Here is a 20,623-nt window from a genome sequence, read left to right as displayed (position 1 = left end):
GTCGGTTAATTTAAAAAAAACAGGTGCATCTCCTGTGGTGTCAGTTCAGAAAATGTTTAAAGGCACAACACATGAATTGAGCAGCACAGAAATGATTCCTAAATTGGTGTATAAAAAGTGAACTTGTGGCACCTTAGAGACTAACAAATTTATTAGCGCATAAGCTTTCGTGAGCTACAGCTGATTGAGCTGTAGCTCATGAAAGCTTATGCTCTAATAAATTTGTTAGTCTCTAAGGTGCCACAAGTACTCCTTTTCCTTTTGCGAATACAGACTAACACGGCTGCTACTCTAAAAAGTGAACTGAACACCTAAAAATCTGAGGTAAGTTCCCCTCATCCTTTGCATCAAATGCCTTCCCCAGGTGAAAGATTGTCACATTTTTTGTTGTTGTATATTCTGAAAGTAACCAATTTTTTTTAAAAAAAAAAAAAAGTGGGGTGGAGGGGAAAGCAGAGAATTTCAAACCCACACAATATACTTAACATTTCTAAGCACCCCACTCCTCAGGCCTTTTAGGTTATTGATTTAGCAGAGTTTCCGGTAGCTGTGATATCCCAGAATGAGAGTGTTGTGACAATTGGGACATAGCAGGCAGGACTATGAGGGACCTAAACGTTATTGTGTTAAAGTTTCAGGCAGCTTGTTCAATAACTTATGTGCAGAACTCCAATCGTTGCTATACTGGCCTTCAGCTCAGAATTGTAATCAAAGAGCCAAGTAATCTTCCAGAAAATATTTGCAATACGATTTTTTAAATAATTTATTTGAAGTCTTTGTGGAATAGTAGTTTGTTCTTAATTGATTTTCATGTTTGTTGTTTATATAATTTGGATGCTTGAGGTTTATTCCAGCCAGAGCTAAATAGTTGGTGTCCTAAATCATTGCATTGTTTACTTACATTGTGTCCGTGTTTCAGAAGCACTGATAATGATGATGCCACAAAGAGGAAGGTCAACTTGGTTTTTGAGAAGATCCAGACTTTAAAGTCAAGAGCTGCTGGAAGTGCACAAGTAAATAATCAAATCACTTTTGTTTGTGTGTTTCATAGCTATAAAATAGTAAAGTACAGAACTGCAGATCATTGTCTAAAACGTTTATATGGTTTGTAAAAGGACACTAGGGTGTGCGTAATATACACAGTAGGAATTTGAAAAGATGCAAAAAAAGTTACAAGCTGGATTTGTATACTATGGCCCTGATCCAGCAAAGCACTTTAAGCATGTGAATAGCTTCATTGACTTCAGTGGGACTATTCTTGCTTAAGATTAAGCATGTGCTTAAGTAATTTGCTGGACTGGGGTCTCTGTGAAAGTTTACATACATTTTTAAATGTAAGAGTAGAGGAATCTTCCTTGTAGGATATCTCTAAGTGCATTTTGCAGTTGTGTGTCAGAGACCCAAATTAGGGAGTAACTAGGGTTGCTAGCTGTCTAATCACACAAACCCAAACCCCCCTGAGCTGCTGCTTCCCTGAGGCCCTACCCCGCCCCTTCTCTGAGGACACGCCCCACTCATTCCATCTCCCCTGCCTCCCATCACTCGCTCTCCTGACTCTCACTCACTTTCACCAGGCTGGGGCAGGGGGTTTGGGTGGAGGAGGGGGTGTGGGATCTAGGCTGGGGGGTGGGGCCGAGGGGTTCCGAGTGTTGGAGGGGGCTCCGGGCTGAGCCTGGGGCAGGGAATTGGGGTGCAGGAGGGGGTGAGGGGTGCAAGCTCTGGGAGGGAGTTTGGTTATGGGGATGCTCAGGGTTAGGGCAGGGGTATGGGGTGCAGGCTCTGGGAGGGAGTTTGGGTGTAGGAGGCGGCTCAGGGCTGGGGCAAGGGGTTGGGGTGTGGGAGGGGATGAGGGGGTGCAGGCTCCAGCCAGGAGTCGCTTACCTCAGGGAGCTCCTCGGCAGTGGTGCAGCAGAGCTAAGGCAGGCTCTCTGCCTGCCCTGGCCGCATGCCGTTCCCAGAAGAGGCTGGCGCGTCTCTGCAGCCCCTGGGGAAGTGAGGGGGGCAGGCGACACCCGCCACCTGCTGCCGGTGCCCGCAAGTGCTGCCCCCAGAGCTCCCATTGACCACAGTTTCCGGTCACTGGGAGCTGCGGAGTCGGTACTGGGGGCGGGGGCAGTGCGTGGAGCTGCCTGCCCCCTCCCCAGGGGCTGCAGGGACATGCCACCCGCTTTCAGGAGCTGTGCGGAGCCAGGGCAGGCAGGGAGACTGCCTTAGCTCTGTGGCACCTCTGAACTTTCAGTGCCTAATATCTCCTGGTTTGGCTTCAGTAGCCTCCGGGATATAGGGTGTGATTCTGGGAGACTCCTGGTGAAACCAGGAGGGTTGGCAACGCCAGTAACATTAGGATACCTCACTACTGTCCGAAGGTTATGTTGTCAATACCACTGTGGGTGGGTGTTGGTGATATACTGAAAGTATTTTCCAGTGGTTGTGGCTATATGGTGGAAGAGAGAGAGGAGACTAGTGTAAACTCTTACAAGTAATTCCTGCTCATGTCTCATGCATTGAAAGGCGATTGTACTAAAGGAAAGGTGGTTGTTTATTGCTGTTGAAAAGAATGCTGAATATCCTCTCATTACAATGGCATGAATTGCTGTTTCTGCTGTGTGGGTTTTAAATAAAGAATTTGTCTAGGATGTTTAAAAGCAATAGTGCAGTAACATAATTTGACAGTCTGCATATTCAAAAAATAAATGTTACTATTACGTGCCAAGATATCAGTTGTGTTTTTTTAATTCTAAAAGAAACCTGAAAAAAGCCTATTTGGTACCATGTTATTGATCAGAAGACTGAATTTGAAGTACCTTATCAATTTATTTTATTTTATTTTAGATTATAGGGGATCAGATTGAAAATATAAAACACAAGTCAATAATTATAAAAAGTATCTGTCCAAATTCTGCCATCAGAACCATATACTCAACTCCCATTGATGTCTGTCAAAGGTGCACAAAGTAATCTTGGAGTGGAATTTGGCCTGAAGTGTTAGTGGTTTATTCAATTGCTGTTTGTTGGGTTTTATTTTTGTAGCGCTGTACAACACACAGATGATTCTTTTGAGATGTTTTCTATGCTACTGGAAATATGCCTTGAGCAAGCAGCAAGAAGTTGAACAAGAATTACATCCTAGGGTATTTGAAAAAATTAGGTTATCTCAAACCATATTAAAACTGTCCCATGGTAACTTCCGTAATTCTGGCTAACTATAAAAAAACAAATTATCACTATGGGGTTTTTTTATTAGTTATGTCTGTTGATTTAAGTTTTAAAAGGAAATTGGAACATAATATCTTGGACTTTTAGGATTAAACAGCTTTTTTAATTGCAGGTTTCTAATTCTTCAATTGAAATCAAAGCATTGATGGAACAAAAAACAGAACTAGAGAGCAAGGTTGCAGAGCTACAGAAAAAGCTGGATCTAGAAATTAGGGTATTATATTTTGTTACTTACATTATAAAGAATGGAAGTGCTATTGCAAATGTGATGTTCTAAACAAGCGACAATCCACCTGATAACGCGAACATTTTCTTTATGCAAGATTTATGCTAAAGTTCCCAGTAAACATTCTGTCCCTAAACTAATGATTGTGAATGCTTTGTAAACTTTGTGTGCTTATGTAATATGGGGCTTTGAATTTTGGAACTTTTATGTGAAGAGAATATTGCTGGGGTTATGAGCTCAAGACCTAGAAGATTCTGTGCATTTCTCATAATTCCTACATTTAAAAAAAATCATTATTTATATATCAGTAAATATACAGTAAATCATGCTAATGTTCTCATATTAGTGGGTGGAATTTACATAAGTGCTTAAAATATCAGACAAGTGTGATCATATAGTTACACTTTTCCTTATATGGAAGATTTTTCTTTTTTTAAAGAGTGTGCTTTTCTAAAAATAATCTCTCCCCATTGTTTGCTTTACATAGCCCTTGGGATGCCGTGACGGAGAATTACATAAGTGAAACTTTCTTAAATAGCTGCAAAAAAAAAAAAATCTTTGTAACTATACTGATAAAACAGGTATAGCATTCGTTTTCAATCTGGAACTCAAAATGGTTAAGTGATAAAAAGCACTGAAGAGGCTATGGAGGCAAATTAGTTGTAACAGATTATAGTGTGCTTGAAATCTGTGATAGTGATCAGTGTAGTGGAGACTGATTGGCTAATATGGAGACGCCTTTCCTTTTCATATTTCTAGTAAGAATCCAGAGGCCATGCTTATCTTCTCCATACAGGTCTTGTTATGAGATTTCGTAGTCTACGTAGTTTAATATTGTAATTGAAAAAGAATGAAGTATTGAGAGTGAATCTTTTCATACTTTTAAAAACAGGGCCTTTAATTTTGTTGTTAGCATGTTACCTCAGCTTCATTCTTTCAATGTGTACAATTTAGAATCAACAAAATGCCAAAGAAGAGAGAGACACTACAAGAGCAACTCTGAAAGATCTACAACAGCAACTTGACAAAAGTGTACAAGAAAACGATTCCTTAAAAAAGCGACTAGGAGAAAGTGAGAAGGAACTCAGGCAAAACTTAGAGGAGTAAGTTTCTTGTAGAAAACCTCTTCGTGGAGTTTGTTCCTCTATTAAATACTGCAGATTAAATTTATCGTCACTCCCCCCCCCCCCCAAAGTTCATGCTTAGAAGTCACTAACCCAGAGGCGGACAAACTTTTTGGCCTGAGGGCCACATTGGGTTTCTGAAATTGTATCGAGGGCCGGTTCGGGGAGACTGTGCCTCCCCAAACAGCCAGGCATGGCCCGGTCCCTGCCTCCTATCCGATCTCACTGCTTCTCGCCCCCTGACAGCCCCCTCCCCCCCCCCCCCGGGACTCCTGCCCCATCCACACACACCCTGCTCTCGGTCCTCTGACCGCCCCCATGTCCCCCAGCCCCTAACTGTCCCCTGCTGCCCCATCCAACTCTGCCCCCTCCTTCCTTCTGCCACCCCAGGACCCCTGCCCCATCCAACCACCCCTTCTCCCTGACCGCCCCCGTACCCCTCGCCCCTAACTGCCCCCCTGCCCCATCCAACACCTCCTCTCCTTCCTGACTGCCCCCCTGGGACCCCTGCCCCCATTCAACCCCTGTTCCCCACCCTCTGACTGCCCCAACCCCTATTCATGGTCCTGACCACCACCCCCGAAGTCCCCTTCCCTCTATCCAACCCCCTGCCCCCCCACCGCTCCCTGTCCCCTTACCGTGCTGCCTGGCGCACTGGTGGCTGGCAGCACGGCTGCACCAAGACAGGCAGCCACGCCACGCAGCACAGAGTACCGGGTCAGGCTGGGTTCTGCAGCCCCCGCTACCCAGAGCGTTGTGCTGCACAGCTGCGGGGGGCGGACAGCCTCCTCGGCCAGGGGCTCAGGGGCCAGGCAGGACGGTCCCATGGGCTGTAGTTTGTCCACCTCTGCATTAACCCAATACAATAGCAAGTACTACTTTTATTATTACCTGAAGTGTTTAAACTACTACCTCAGAACTGACCATCTGGGGGTATTTGAGGCAAAACTAAGATTTTTTTAAAAAAAAATTTAATATTTGTCTTAATGTGGGTTGTACTTATGCTGCATGGTCATCCAGTACAGGTAGGTTTTTTAAAACACAGAAATGCATGAGCATTACAGTCAACAATGTTATCAATGAAAAACATTTAAGTCTAAAATAAAGTTCAGTATTCCACATGTGCATATTTGCTGCATAAGAGAATATCCCATTTTTACCATTAGAATGAAGACAAAGTCTCATTCTCCTTTTGGGGGGGGGGGGGGGGGATGACCAATATGCCCTGCACAGCCTCCACTATTATTGCCTCATTCGATCCCATCCCGTGCTGGGAGAGTGGGAGTAGGTCCTCAGAGTTTTATGCTACTTGAAAAACAATTTAACACCACTATAAACCTAAACTTTTCTTTTCCCCCTTGATGAGACTTTTTCAAGTGAAGATGGAGCGGGAACAACACCAGACTGAAATCCGGGACCTTGAAGACCAGCTCTCTGAAATGCATGATGAATTGGATAATGCAAAGCATGCTGTGGATGGGGAGAAAGAGGTTCTGATAGAGGTTAGTAATAAAAGAAGCTGAAGAATAGTGTGCATGAGGATATCCTGAACAGTTGTATCCATGTCCCATTGAATGGGAGTTGTGGAAATAAGTATCGAATGTTAAAGATTGCCAGCTAGTAGATACTGGCTTCCCCTTTATATTGAGGACTCTGGGATGAGATATGAACTGCTTTGATGTTTATCTTTCAACTCGTGGTCACTTCTCTCTTTCTAGGACATGAAAGTACACTATTGAGACACAGCAGACTAAGAAAACATAGTAACTGTCATGTAAAGGATTTTGTTGCAGTTTTAAAAATCCTCCCAACAAATCTGCCAGAGTTTACAATGGAAAAGACTCTGATGAGCAGAGACTGGCTTGAGTAAAACTCCTGGAAGCTAAAGATATTCTTCGTTTAACTGATTTGAAAAACACATGCAATCTGTGGTGTGACAGATATAACAGATTTCAGAGTAGCAGCTGTGTTAGTCTGTATTCGCAAAAAGAAAAGGAGTACTTGTGGCACCTTAGAGACTAACAAATTTATTTGAGCATAAGCTTTCGTGAGCTACAGCTCACTTAATCAGATGCATTCCACTAAATGCATCCATGAAGTGAGCTGTAGCTCACAAAAGCTTACGCTCAAATAAATTTGTTAGTCTCTAAGGTGCCACAAGTACTCCTTTTCGCAGATATAACAGAGTAGTCTTTCAGGCCAATTATGTCCTTCATCAATTTTCCGAGGATTTTAACATGCAGTTTATAAGCTAGTTTTGATAGAAAACATTGATAGAAAAGAAAACGGAGAAACCTACAGTCTGGGCTCCCACCTCAGCCCTGTAGTCAATGAGTGTGGCACCTTCATTGAAGGATCTTGAAGCATTTTACAAATATGAATTAAGCCTCATATCACCCTTACAATGCAGGTAAGCCTTATCTCAGTTTTACAGAATGGAGTAATGAGGGATACAGAATGGAATTGAGAATAGAATAAAAAGGTTATGAGTGTGACTCATCCGAAGTTAGAGCTAGGCTGGGGCTGATCCAGGAATAGAGTTAAGCTCCATCTATTCGAGCACATTTCTTTTAATACAAGACTATAAAGAAAAGCTGACCACAGCAAAGCAAGTAAGAAGCACGTTGTCACACCGTTGCTTAAATGTGCATGTAGAGCAATAAATGAAAATGTTATTTCAGAGCTGACAGTAACAAAAATATGTAAGAACATGGAGGAGTAGAAAAGAGATGTGGAGAGCAGTACCCAACCATCAACAAAAATCTAGGAGATTTATTATGCTCTGCGTGAACAGTAGCAAGGCCTGCGAGAGAAGCAGCAGAACCAGTTGAGATGACACGGCTGAACCAAGGAGAAGATATTTTATATCATATACTGTAACTGAAATATCATAGTTGTATAGAAACTGATTATGCGTTTCCCAATATCCATTTGCTAGAACCAGCTAAAAAAGAGGTGTTTTTTAGGAGCTGATGCAAATGAAGCAGAATCTGCAAGAAATATTCATGACAAAAGAACAACAAGAAGAAATATTGAGAAAAAGGGAGCGGGAACTGACTGCTTTAAAAGGAGCTTTAAAAGAAGAAGTATCTAACCATGACCTGGAGATAGATAAACTTAAAGAACAACATGACAAAGAACTTCAGAACCTAAGAGAGGCTCTAGAAGAAGCAACAAAGGTGAGCTTAATGGTGACAATGCATCTTTGTGAGAAAAAATTAACCTATGCCAGGCTTTTTGGATTATATGCTTTCAAATCCTGCTGTAACCTCAGCACAATAAATAGTTCACGTTTTGAGCTAGATCCTCAGCTGGTGTATATCAGTGTCACTTCACTAATTTCTGTGGAGCTGTGCTGATTTACAAAAGATGAATTTTGACCCAAAAGTCAAATAATTATTTACCACTTGCTTAATTTTGCTTCTCTGTAGACTGTGAAAGAGAGTGTATGACAAAAAGGTGTGGTAGACCCAATGGCATGACTGAAACACTGAGGGTTGCCTTTAGATTGTCAATTGCATCTTGCTCACCAAAGATGACAATAAGGTGGCCTTTCTGGATAGGACCAGGAGTAGGATGACCAGATAGCAACCATGGAAAAAATGGGACAGGGGGTGGGGGGGTAATAGGCACCTATATAAGAAAAAGTCCCAAAAAACGGAACTGTCTGTTTAAAAATGGGACATCTGGTCACCCTAACCAATAGCCTTTCTGAGAAGTGTGAATCTGGTGCTGTTCTCCAGAGGATCCTTTGAGAAGCTTTTCAGAAGACAAAGCAACTGGGAGTCTTTGTACGCTTTTTCTAAGTGTTTTCATAAAATTAGAATTTTGTTCTTATGGCAGGAGGCTGGTGGTGTCTCAGATATCCCCTTCTTTCATTTTATGTCAAATGTGTCTGTTAAATTTGGGAGTTCCAAAATGAAACATATCATTGACCTTTCTCAAAATGGTACGCCCAGTCCTGTGCATAGTATCGTGATCATAGTAAACAGGAATCAGTTATGTTTAGAGAGGGGTGGGATTGCAAAATAGTTTTGCAGGCCCAATAAAAAATGCTCAGGTTAGCTCTGAACTATACACCTGATCCACATACCTGCTGGTACTAGGTGACTTGTGGGTATCTTGATATTACTGGCCCAAAATATACTGAAAAATGAAAATAGGCTTTTGAAAGAAGGCTTTATGTCTAGTGTGAGGGGAAAAGACATGTATAGAAAATGCTGTGAAAGACACTGTATATTTGTTATTTCTGATGCAAATACAATTTGTTTGAATGGTTTAAAAATGAGATTTTTAGATGTTTACGCACATTAGTTTATTTGTAGCGCACAGTACCTCTTGTTGAGTTTGTCTGGCTGCCCAAATTTGTCATTTTCCTTTATTTGCATGCTTATACTGAGATATTTGTTTCACAGTGAGCTGCTTCAAGTAAATTAGTCTTTTTTTAAAAGAGAGTGAGAGAACTGGAACACTTAAAATCATTTTTTTATTATACAATAATTGTTGTGACAGCTGAACCCTGATGAACCATCTTTCAAAGGTACTCCATAGTAATTTACTGTATTTCAGTTATGGTGCTGTAATTGCAAATGACAGGAAATGAATGAGTAGTCTGTTTGGTACAACAATAAAGCAGTCTGGGAAACAGCTCTATAACTGGGTTGCTGTGGCTAAGACGTAGTTTATAAATAGCCATTCTTTACTTGCCTGGCATAGACTCTGATAGTGAGTTTAATCTGATGTACAAAAGTGAAACTTAATTCATTTTCATTGCTCTAAGGGCACCTCCTGCTCTGTCTTTTTACTTTCATTGATTTTCTGCTCTTTAAATAAAACATATCATAATGGTTACAAGCATTTTTATTCCTCAAATGATTAGCAAGCAAAAACCAGACACTGCAAAGAACATTTGACTAAGACCAGTTGTAGTATATTTGACAGATCATCTATCGGGAGACTATAACTTGCCTTTCGAGGGGGATAGACTCTGCTGTAATGGGTCATTTACATATCTTGACTACTATTATCTTATATTTGACACAATTTATTAGTCTCAAAAATATGTGGTGGATACATAACCACATACTACAAAAAGCATAGTTTATATAAGAGAAGTTGTGTGGACTTGTTTAAGTGTTGTTTGCATTATTAGAGCATGGAAAGATTTACATTGTAGGACAGGATACAGGAAGTTTACGTTAAAGGTTGCTGAAAAGAGTCATTCTATTGTATGTAATGAATCAAGCAGATGTGTAAATACTGTAGGAATAGTTTACACATAGGAAGAAGGAATACTGGTATCTTGTACATGAGGCTACATAGGCGTCAGTGTGCATACAGGGTTGTTTGTTTTCATGTGGCATCCCTGGCCTCACATTCCCTGTACCAAATAATGTTGTTTATAATTTGTCCCAGCCCTAAAAAGAACTGTTTTCCCTGCAAACAGGAAGGGATCTTTATAGCAATCTTAGATTATTAGAAAGGTGTCCACTCTTGGAGATATCAAGTGGATTGGCAGGTACAGTACTGAGCTCTTACAGTATGCATGACCATCACACCACTTGTATGTCTTTCATACCAGGTTAGAAACATAGCCAGGGTAATCTGATGGGAGTTCAGAGGCAGATGTCTGTCACGTATGCAGCTCTGTACATGTGCTTTATTGATTTGATGGTTGGTTTTGGCACAGATCATTGGTAAATCATGGAGTGATGATATTTAAGTACTGAATTAAGGTTTCCTTTCATGGTTTCTATATTAAGATCTTCATTTTCTTTCCTGTAACAGCCTTCGTTCCTGACTTTTATGACCCACCATTGCTTTAGTTTTCATTTTGGTGTCCCTGATTAACAGTCACACTTGCCACAGAGAACATCGTTTCACTTGTTAATGAAATGCTTTCAGACTCTCAATAACATAATGAGTAGACACTGGTTTTCCATTTAATAATACTTCTGCACTTCTCCATTCAAGGGTAAATAGCATTTTACATATACTGATTTAATGGCACCTCTCTAATGACAAAAAGAAAAGGAGTACTTGTGGCACCTTAGAGACTAACAAATTTATTTGAGCATAAGCTTTCGTGAGCTACAGTTAACTTCATCGGATGCATTTTAGCTTATGCTCAAATAAATTTGTTAGTCTCTAAGGTGCCACAAGTACTCCTTTTCTTTTTGCGAATACAGACTAACACGGCTGCTACTCTGAAACCTCTCTAATGACAATCAAGGATATAGAATTAAGGAATAAGACTCCCTTTGCCAGCCACTGAAATTCAGTCCTCTCTGCTGTGGAATGCAGTGCACAACAACACTACACAGCCGTTTAGGGAAGAAGGTGGAGAATTTTGTCAATAGATAACAATATCAATTTGGGGGTTAGGGAGGCAGCATGTAATTATCTGAGTTGGAACTTGGTCAGCACAAGACAATATTACTACTCTTAGGAAAAGTCCCATGGAAACTTTAATGACCATACGTTGGCAGGTCAAGTAAGTTTTCATGACACTTTTTCAAAGACAGCATCTCCAGTGTTTTCCCCTTCCTTCTTATTTTTAATTGTTAAGAACCATCAGTGCAGTAGATGGCATGGAAGAAGACAATAATCCCTGTTCCAAAGAGTTTACAGTCTTATACAGAGAGATTTTTTAAAACTTTTTTTTTAACTTTTTTAACAGAGCCCCAGTCATGCTGCGACAATGTTTTTGCCTCATCAGGCATTGGGAGCTTAACCCAGAATTCCAATGGGCAGCGGGAACTCTGGGATAACTACCCACAGTGCACCGCTCCGTAAGTCGATGCTAGCCACGGTAGTGAGGACGCACTCCAACTTATTGCGCTTAGTGTGGACATACACAATTGACTGTATAAAATCGATTTCTAAAAATCGACTTCTATAATATCTACTTAATTTTGTAGTGTAGACATACCCTTGAAAAACTACTGTCCCTTAGAAGTGTCTCTAGTCTTAAGTACTGAGCAGGCCAGTTCCTACCTACCTTGTGAGAGCATTCTCTATTTAAGTTGAATAATGTAATGCTTTGTTTAAAAAGCAACACCAGAAGTGCAATCTTCAACCCCCGCAAGTCACGTTTTACAAATTACCAAATGCCATTTGATTCAGGCTGGAATTATGTTACTTAAGTCGCCAAAGAAAGGAAAAGAAATAATACATAGCTCTAGATAATACATTTTTATTGAATTAAGACAAAATAAAAGTAATGGCTCTGTGCCTTTGGGTCTTTCACTTATTTAGTATGAAATTTAAACAACCTAAAAATAAACCTTTAAAATTAGTATCAATTATAATTGATGCATCCATGTTAACTTTACCTTTGGAGAATGTTTTTCTAAAAATTCTGCACTAGTTTATTTTCTGAGTCTTTAAAGCATAGAACATATGACTCTGTAATAGAATTTTATAATCTCCAAAGTGCATCACCATGAAACAAAGTTTTTGCACATGTAGAAATCTACTTAATGATCTTGGCAAGTCATTAGACAAAATCTACAAGGTACGGATTATAGGATCAGTCTTTCTGTAAACACCCTGTGAAAATACAGAGTGTAATTTATTATTTTTGAGGCTCTCTTAACCTACTGTATGTTTTGTTGCAGGCATATTATCTGAAAGTAAGTCCAATGCTTGTGTCTTCATATGTCTGTCTGACAGTGCCGCCAGTGAGGCCCTTAAATCTTTATCAGTAGGGTAGCAGTGTGTGCTTACTTATTTTAATGTGGCTCTCAACTAATGGCACCTTAGAGACTAACAAATTTATTAGAGCATAAGCTTTCATGAGCTACACTAGTACTCCTTTTCTTTTTGCGAATACAGACTAACACGGCTGCTACTCTGAAACCTCTCAACTAATGGTTATGGCACATCCTAGTTAAGTTTTGTAAGATGGAGATGGAGAGGAAACTTATTCAACCAGCTACAGTACAAGCTTAGAACATTAGTTAATATTTTACTATATTGTTTGCAACTACTTATGACCTTGACAAAACTGTTGGCGTAAGCCAATCTGAGCATGTCATGATACATAGCTAAGAAGATAATGACACTGAAATAACTATTTCTTGAGAGGTTAATTCTTGCTATTGTAACAATGTTAAATGCTCAGTATTAAGTCCTGCTTACATTACAAAATAAAATTGTTTGTTTAGTATGTTCTGTGTAACAAAGATGTTACAAACACAGGCACCTGAATGTTGGGCTGTAATCTTTTGTTCCTTTTCCCAGATGAAAATCCAAGTAGTTTTGAAAATGATATTGGGTATATAACACAAAACAGTGAAAGTGTTCCTGGCTAGAAAAAATATTCAACTGCCTGACACAGGTGGTTTTGATTTTATTTAAAACATTTGTTCTTCAGTTGTCCTATTTTGAGGTAGTCACTTATTAGAAAACAATTGATAAAGAGATTATAGTTGGTAATGGAGGGGAAAATACTGTATGATCTTGTATTTATATATATGTGCTTACCTCCTGTAATATAGTGAGTATTCAGGGTAGTTGCAGCACATACCACTCTGGGGTCAGAGATAAACATACCTTTAAAACTCTAGTTAATGAGTGACTAAGAACCAGTAAAAGCCAAAAGCACGGTAATATGTTAAAACAGCCAAGTTTCTTTTTGAAAAGAGGGGAATCGTAAATGAAAACGACAGAACTGTAATAGATTTGTCATGTAGTTATAACTGCCTGCTATCACTACTTCTCTTCGGTTTGGTACTCTTAATATTTCATTTTGCTTTCACCCAATATTTCTGTTTCCCTTTACCGCTCATGTCATTTATCCAATAAAATTTTGCACTTGTTGGTGCTTTTCATCCCAAGATCTAACAGCACTTTATAAAGTTACATGCAAGTTAAAATGATTTGCACAAAGCTGCAAAGTGAAAAAGCAAGAGAATTGGGAATAGAAATAAAGTCACATTATTCCCAGTCATGAGCTTTAATGACTAGATGACATTGCCTCAGTAATTAATCCTACTTTAGGGGGACTTGTTTTCACTATAAATATACAGTGTTATAACTCGAGTGTTGCCCCTAACTTGAGTCCCATCCACACTCGTACCTTTAACTTGAGTGTGGCTGTGCTTTTAACTTAAGTTAGCCGGCCCTTCAAGGAGTACAGGCTACATCTCGTGTTAGCCCAACTTGTCAGTTGCTAATTCTTTCACTCTTTGCTGCTAATCCAATCACTTTGCAGTTCATGTGTTTGTTCACCGTGTGGCAACTCTCACTGAAGGTAGGCTAACTTGAGAGGAGTTAACTTTGCAGAACGATTTTCTGTCGGAAAATGCAGTTTCAGCAAAATCCAAAATTTCCCATGGGAAAATTTTTCTTTTTTCCGTCAGGAAAATTGCAATGACATTTCATTTCAGGTGGACTTACCCCAGATTGGAATATTTTGAACCCACCCAATACCACAAAACATTAAACTTCATTTTCCTATCACATTGTCTATGGGAGTTGTAGTTCTGGCCTCCGTTCTCTTCTATTGGCCCGACACCTTGGAGGACTACCTCTCCTATTAGGTAATGTGCTAATTAAATCTGACTGAGTTGTGTGATGCATTATGGGAGATATGGCCCAGCCAGAAAGCCAGGCCTATAAGAGAGAATAAGGGCATCAGACTCTCGAACTACAACTTCCATAAGGCAATGTGCCACAATGGGAAAATGCAGCTTAATGTGGAAATGAGTATTTTGAAGTGTTTTGAGTCATTTCAGCAAACTTAAATGAAACATATCAGTTATGAGAAGGTCAAAATGTTGTGTGTATGCATTATGATAGTCTTTAATTACATTATCACATACATTTTTGTTCTACTTGACCCCTGCCTTATTTGATGCATGGATGGTACTCAGTGAACAGCTGTTCCATATTTTTGTTTTCTTCTCATTGTTCATCATGTGGTCCCAGGCTTTCTTTACTGCGCGCAGTTCAAACCATGCTCTGAAGACAGAATTATTCATTTCCTCATGGGCTTTTTTATGGTGCTTATCAGTACAGTATCTGAGTGTTTTTCAAATGTGAATTAATTTATCTTCACAACACCCCTGGGAGGTGAGGGGGTGGTAGATGGGGAACTGAAATACAGATAGTAAGGTCAAGAGTATCCACTAATTTTGGGTGCCCAATTTGAGACATGTAGGACCTGATTATTCAGAGCATAGCTGCCGGTGAGCCTAGTGCCCATCCCAGTGGGCAGGGCTAAGAGTGGTACAGCCACGCCGGAGGAGCTGCCTGGTCTGGGTTCCCAGTAGAGCCCTGCAGCTCCACAGACATAAATTTTGTATTCACACAGGGCTCTACTTCCAGAAAAGTCTCAACCCTGTGCCAAGTGAAGTCAGTGGTAAAACTACCAACACCTAGGGAAGCACTATCAAGCCCTGTGTTTGTAACCTGGGTCATGCATTGCAGCCTACTTGCCTAGGTCCAGGGACTAGTATAATTCTATTATGCAGGATAAAAGAAAAATAAACTGTATGTTCTTAACTGTAACCTTTACTCAGGGCTTGTCTACATGCAGAGTTGCACCAATTTACCTCTTAATTAAACAGGTGCAAATGGCTGGGTGGACACTCTTTTATTTCAATTTAACCCACCAAAATAAGCCGTAAATTGAAATAAGCACCCACACAGCCTTTTGTGCTGGTTTAATTAAACCAATTTACAGATACTGGTGCAAATTTATGTGTAGAAAAGGCCACAGTATTTTATACTATATGTTTTCAGGGTAGAAGTGGGAGAGGGAATATTTATCTGTCCCTGAACGTGTGCTGTGTGTCCAGAGGGAGTGCAGCAGAAACTTACCACAGTGTATGTTCCTGCCCTTTAAATGTCCCTCATTTTCTGCAGGAAGTTAGTCTTTAATTTATTTTTTTTAAATGCGGATTTCGTGTTCATTTGAATGAACCTTGTAGGCAGGAATTTTTCCACAGGAGACTAGGACTTTTAAAGGGCAATTCTGTCATCAGTGAGTTCTACTTATTGTGGAGCTGAGGCGCTTAAATGTAGCCTTAGGTGTAGTTGTTGTTTTTCAGTAGGGAAACTTTGTCACAATTAGAAAAGGAGTACTTGTGGCACCTTAGGGACTAACAAATTTATTTGAGCATAAGCTTTCGTGAGCTACAGCTCACTTCATTGGACCACACACCACACAACAGAACCACTAACCCAGGAACCTATCCTTGCAACAAAGCCCGTTGCCAACTCTGTCCGCATATCTTTTCAGGGGACATCATCATAGGGCCTAATCACATCAGCCACACTATCAGAAGCTCATTCACCTGCGCAACTACCAATGTGATATATGCCATCATGTGCCATCAATGCCCCTCTGCCATGTACACTGGTCAAACTGGACAGTCTCTACGTAAAAGAATAAATGGACACAAATCAGACGTCAAGAATTATAACATTCAAATACCAGTCGGAGAACACTTCAGTCTCTTTGGTCACTCGATTACAGACCTGAGAGTGGCTATTCTTCAAAAAAAACTTCAAAAGCAGACTCCAATGAGAGACTGCTGAATTGGAATTAATTTGCAAACTGGATACAATTAATTTAGGCTTGAATAGAGACTGGGAGTGGATGGGTCATTACACAAAGTAAAACTATTTCCCCATGTTATTTCTCCCCCCCACCCCACCCCCCACTGTTCCTCAGAGGTTCTTGTCAACTGCTGGAAATGGACCACCTTGATTATCACCACAAAAGGTTTTCTTTCTTCCCCCCACCATTCCTACCCACTGGTAATAGCTCATCTTAAGTGATCACTCTCCTTACAGTGTGAATGATAATACCCATTGTTTCATGTTCTCTGTGTGTGTATATAAATCTCCCCACTGTATTTTCCACCGAATGCATCCGATGAAGTGAGCTGTAGCTCACGAAAGCTTATCCTCAAATAAATTCGTTAGTCTCTAAGGTGCCACAAGTACTCCTTTTCTTTTTTGCAAATACAGACTAACACGGCTGCTCTGAAATTTGTCACAATTGTGTACATGCTGTATTCAAAGAAATTTTAGAACTGGGCTGTTTTTTGTTGAGATACATACTATTGCAGTTCCATTCTAATTACCATGGACAGTAATTTGCAATAAATATTTGTGTCTTTAAAGCATCACATTCAAAATTCATATTAAAAACAATGAACTAGGCTCACATCTGATCTTCACTTTATTTTGACAGGGATATTTTCATTCCTCTTTATGTCTAGTGTCAAGCCAGCCATTTAAAATATGTAATTGCCCACAAAGCTATCCTTGGCTAATCCTCTAAACCATCTGTGGAAGGTTTGCAATTTGACCTGATATTTCTCCAGAATTAAAATGCATGGGAACTTTGTAAAGATTCCAATGTTTTTGGTCTCTGCAAATAGATTATTTTCTTTGGGTGTGACCTTTTCTTGTTGTCCTGAACTGATTTTTCACACTTGGTCTTTCCTTTTCAAGTCTGATCATTTGTTCTGTTTATGATGGCTTGAATCCACTTACACTAAACTACTGCCTTGTTTTGGAGGTTATATAAAATCATTCCAAACAACATACACAGTGTTTCGTATTTAAAATAGATCTGTTTATATTTTTTTCCTATTTGAGCCGCATATGTTAATACAATTGCCATGTTCTTTTAATAACAATATACTTTTCAATGATTAGATTGAGTGTACAGTGATCCTCATTAGAGCTTCTGCAGTCATCTTATTTTGTGCTATTAGTACTATAGAGTCAGAAAGGTAGATTCAGTCCTGGTGTTAGTGGACGTTTGCACTGGATCTGAGTTTAGCTCTAAGGATTTAGAATAGTGTGTGTGTGAGAGGGAGGGAGGGAGAGAGAGAGAGAGCGTGTGTGTGTGTGTGTGTGTGTGTGTGTGTGTGCAGCTGAGCTTATGTAACAGCATTGCTACTGAGTTTGTGAGCTGCTAGTGTAGCTGAGGAAAGAAGCTGCTTGCTTTAATTCTCCTTCCACATGGCAGAATGACAATATCATGAAAGCAGAGGCTATTGTTTCCCCTGTGGAATTTGAGCATCATTTTAGACAATATTATTGTGCTTGGAAATATCCCCCTGATGCAGGTCTGTAAGAGTGTCCACATGGGTGATGTTGAGTAAGGTGGCTAGGAAGACAAGGTTGCAGATAATACATGGCTCTCACTTCACACAGTGATACACTTATTAGTTTCACATTCAAATGGGGATGCAATTCACAAGCATAATTTTTTAATATTTATATGAGTGGGGTTTACAAAACCGCTTTGCAGATTCAACGCATTTGGAATAATTGTAGTAAAAGCTGCAAAAATTGTACTTGTCCCCAAATCTGTGGAACACTAATGCAGTATCTCACGCTCAATGTACTCTATAGATCTGGTTGGGTTCAAGGAATTTAACAGAATAAAATGTCCATGGAAAATTTTAACTTTTAAGTGAAAAAATGAAAAGTGAAAAATTTTGGTTGAATACCAAAAATGTAAAATTGAAAATGTCACTCTGATGTCTCATGGGAGTTGTCATTTGGGTACTTCATGTCTACATTCTCTTCTATGACCCAGGCTACCTGGTTGGACTACATCGCCCATGATGCACCACCATTTCTCCATTTGCAGAACCAGGCATCATCGTAGTCCCAGGTCATGGTGCATCATGGGAGATACAGTCCAGCTGGGGAATCCACCTCATAGAGACTAGAGAAACAAGGCCCCTAAACTACAACTCCTATTATGCACCATGGCAGTATGTTCAAACCTAACATTGTATGTTTTGGGGTTAGTTTTTCAATGAAGAGTTGAAATTTTCAATGGAAGCAGGTCCTATTTGTGGAAATTTTTGTTTAAATGCAAACCCAATTTTCCTTGGAAAATCAGTATGGATGGAAATTTTTCAGCCAGCCCTAATACTCTGGTGTATTTTTATTTATTTTTTAAATAAGTTGATGTTGTATTGTAGGTGCAAGATGTGATCCTTTGTAGTCAATTTTCAGTGACTCAGGCTCTGTGTTCCTTTTCCTATTTTGGATGATCACACTAAAAAGGGGTGAGCATTTAAATGATGTGAACTAAATTTTGAAGACCCATTAGATTTAATGGTGGCAGTCACCACTTGTTGATGCTATATAGTTTCTGTCTGACGAGCAAACAGAACTGCAGTTCCCTCACATGGAACTGAGGGAACTCTCAGATTGATGCTGCAAATAGGACATTCTCACCATATTGTGGTTGTTTGAATAATTCCTGTTAAGATGCCTCAAGGAAACTGAGTAAATTGTATTTACACAAAAAGCAAATATAAAACAGAAAATGTATGAAAAGCTGCTAACTTTTAAAAAGGGAACAGTGCAAGTCAATAAAACCACTAAAAGAAAAGGAGTACTTGTGGCACCTTAGAGACTAACAAATATATTTGAGCATAAGTTTTCGTGAGCTACAGCTCACTTCATCAGATCCATTCAGTGGAAAATACAGTGGGGAGATTTATATACACAGAGAACATGAAACAATGAGTGTTACCATACACACTGTAACGAGAGAGATCAGGTAAGGTGAGCTATTACCAGCAGGAGAGCGGAGGGTGGGGGGGGGGTGGTCCTTTTGTAGTGATAATCAAGGTGGGCCATTTCCAGCAGATGACAAGAAAATCTGAGGAATAGTGAGGGGTGGGAGAATAAACATGGGGAAATAGTTTTATTTTGTGTAATGACCCATCCACTCCTAGTCTTTATTCAAGCCTAAGTTAATTGTATCCAGTTTGCAAATTAATTCCATATCAGCAGTCTCTCGTTGGAGTCTGTTTTTGAAGATTTTTTTTGTTGAAGAATTGCCACTTTTAGGTCTGTAATTGACTGACCAAAGAGATTGAAGTGTCCTCTGACTGGTTTTTGAATGTTATAATTCTTGATGTCTGATTTGTGTCCATTTATTCTTTTACATAGAGACTGTCCGGTTTGGCCAATGTACATGGCAGAGGGGCATTGCTGGCACATGATATCACATTGGTAGATGTGCAGGTGAACAAGCCTCTGATAGTGTGGCTGATGTTATTAGGCCCTATGATGGTGTCCCCTGAATAGATATGTGGACAGAGTTGGCAATGGGCTTTGTTGCAAGGATAGATTCCTGGATTAGTGGTTCTGTTGTATGGTTTGTGGTTGCTGGTGAGTATTTGCTTCAGGTTGGGGGGCTGTCTGTAAGCGAGGACTGGCCTGTCTCCCAAGATCTGTGAGAGTGATGAGTCGTCCTTCAGGATAGATTGTAGATCCTTGATGATGCATTGGAGAGGTGTTAGTCATTACACAAAATAAAACTATTTCCCCATGTTTATTCTCACCCCCCACCCATTGTTCCTCAGAGGTTCTTGTCAACTGCTGGAAATGGCCCACCTTGATCTTCTCTACAAAAGGTCTTCCACCCCCCCACCCGCTCTCCTGCTGGTAATAGCTCACCTTACCTGATCACTCTCAATACAGTCTGTATGGTAACACCCATTGTTTCATGTTCTCTGCGTATATAAATCTCCCCACTGTATTTTCCACTGCGTGCATCCGATGAAGTGAGCTGTAGCTCACAAAAGCTTATGGTCAAATAAATTTGTTAGTCTCTAAGGTGCCACAAGTCCTCCTTTTCTTTTTGCGGATACAGATTAACACGGCTGCTACGGTAAAACCACTGGGGCAGTTTGAGAGAGCCATAGATTTCAGTAAAGAAAACAAGTAAGTTTAGAATCTCTTGTTACCTAATATTTTTAAATTAAAGGGCCGCTCCAATTACTACCTTTTTTTTTCTTTTTGTTAATTACCTATCAGTGAGGAATTTGGATAATCTCAACTCAGCAAAAAGATACAAATTCCCTAGTGTAATTTTTTAAAAAAAAAAAAGAAAAGCCCAGAGTAAAGGCAGCGTCTGATGCAATCTTTGTTAATTCTGACTTTTTAATAGTGGACTTGTATTTACTGCCATATTTATTAATGCCTCCAAACATTTGGTCCTCTCCCACCATCCTCTGTAACTATATTTGGCAATTAAATGATATTTGGCAAAAGAAAG

General features: G+C 39.9%; 1 protein-coding gene across 6 annotated transcripts in view; it reads left to right on the top strand.

The window, feature by feature from the left end:
* The window catches only part of CGNL1 (cingulin like 1), a 114,107-nt gene that overhangs the window by 44,585 nt on the left and 48,899 nt on the right, over positions 1-20,623 (top strand). For 5 of the 6 annotated variants that reach the window (XM_038419677.2, XM_038419687.2, XM_038419685.2 and 2 more), the window contains exons 4-8: positions 920-1,013; positions 3,329-3,430; positions 4,397-4,545; positions 5,933-6,068; positions 7,533-7,745. In XM_038419677.2, the coding sequence (XP_038275605.1) occupies positions 920-1,013; positions 3,329-3,430; positions 4,397-4,545; positions 5,933-6,068; positions 7,533-7,745 (694 nt within the window). The remainder of the gene's footprint in view (positions 1-919; positions 1,014-3,328; positions 3,431-4,396; positions 4,546-5,932; positions 6,069-7,532; positions 7,746-20,623) is intronic. The other variant, XM_038419686.2, reaches the window with a different exon arrangement.

Source organism: Dermochelys coriacea, chromosome 10 (genome assembly GCF_009764565.3).
Source record: "Dermochelys coriacea isolate rDerCor1 chromosome 10, rDerCor1.pri.v4, whole genome shotgun sequence".
In the NCBI taxonomy this organism is placed as follows: Eukaryota; Metazoa; Chordata; order Testudines; family Dermochelyidae; genus Dermochelys; species Dermochelys coriacea.
This window is presented reverse-complemented; position numbering and strand designations above follow the sequence as displayed.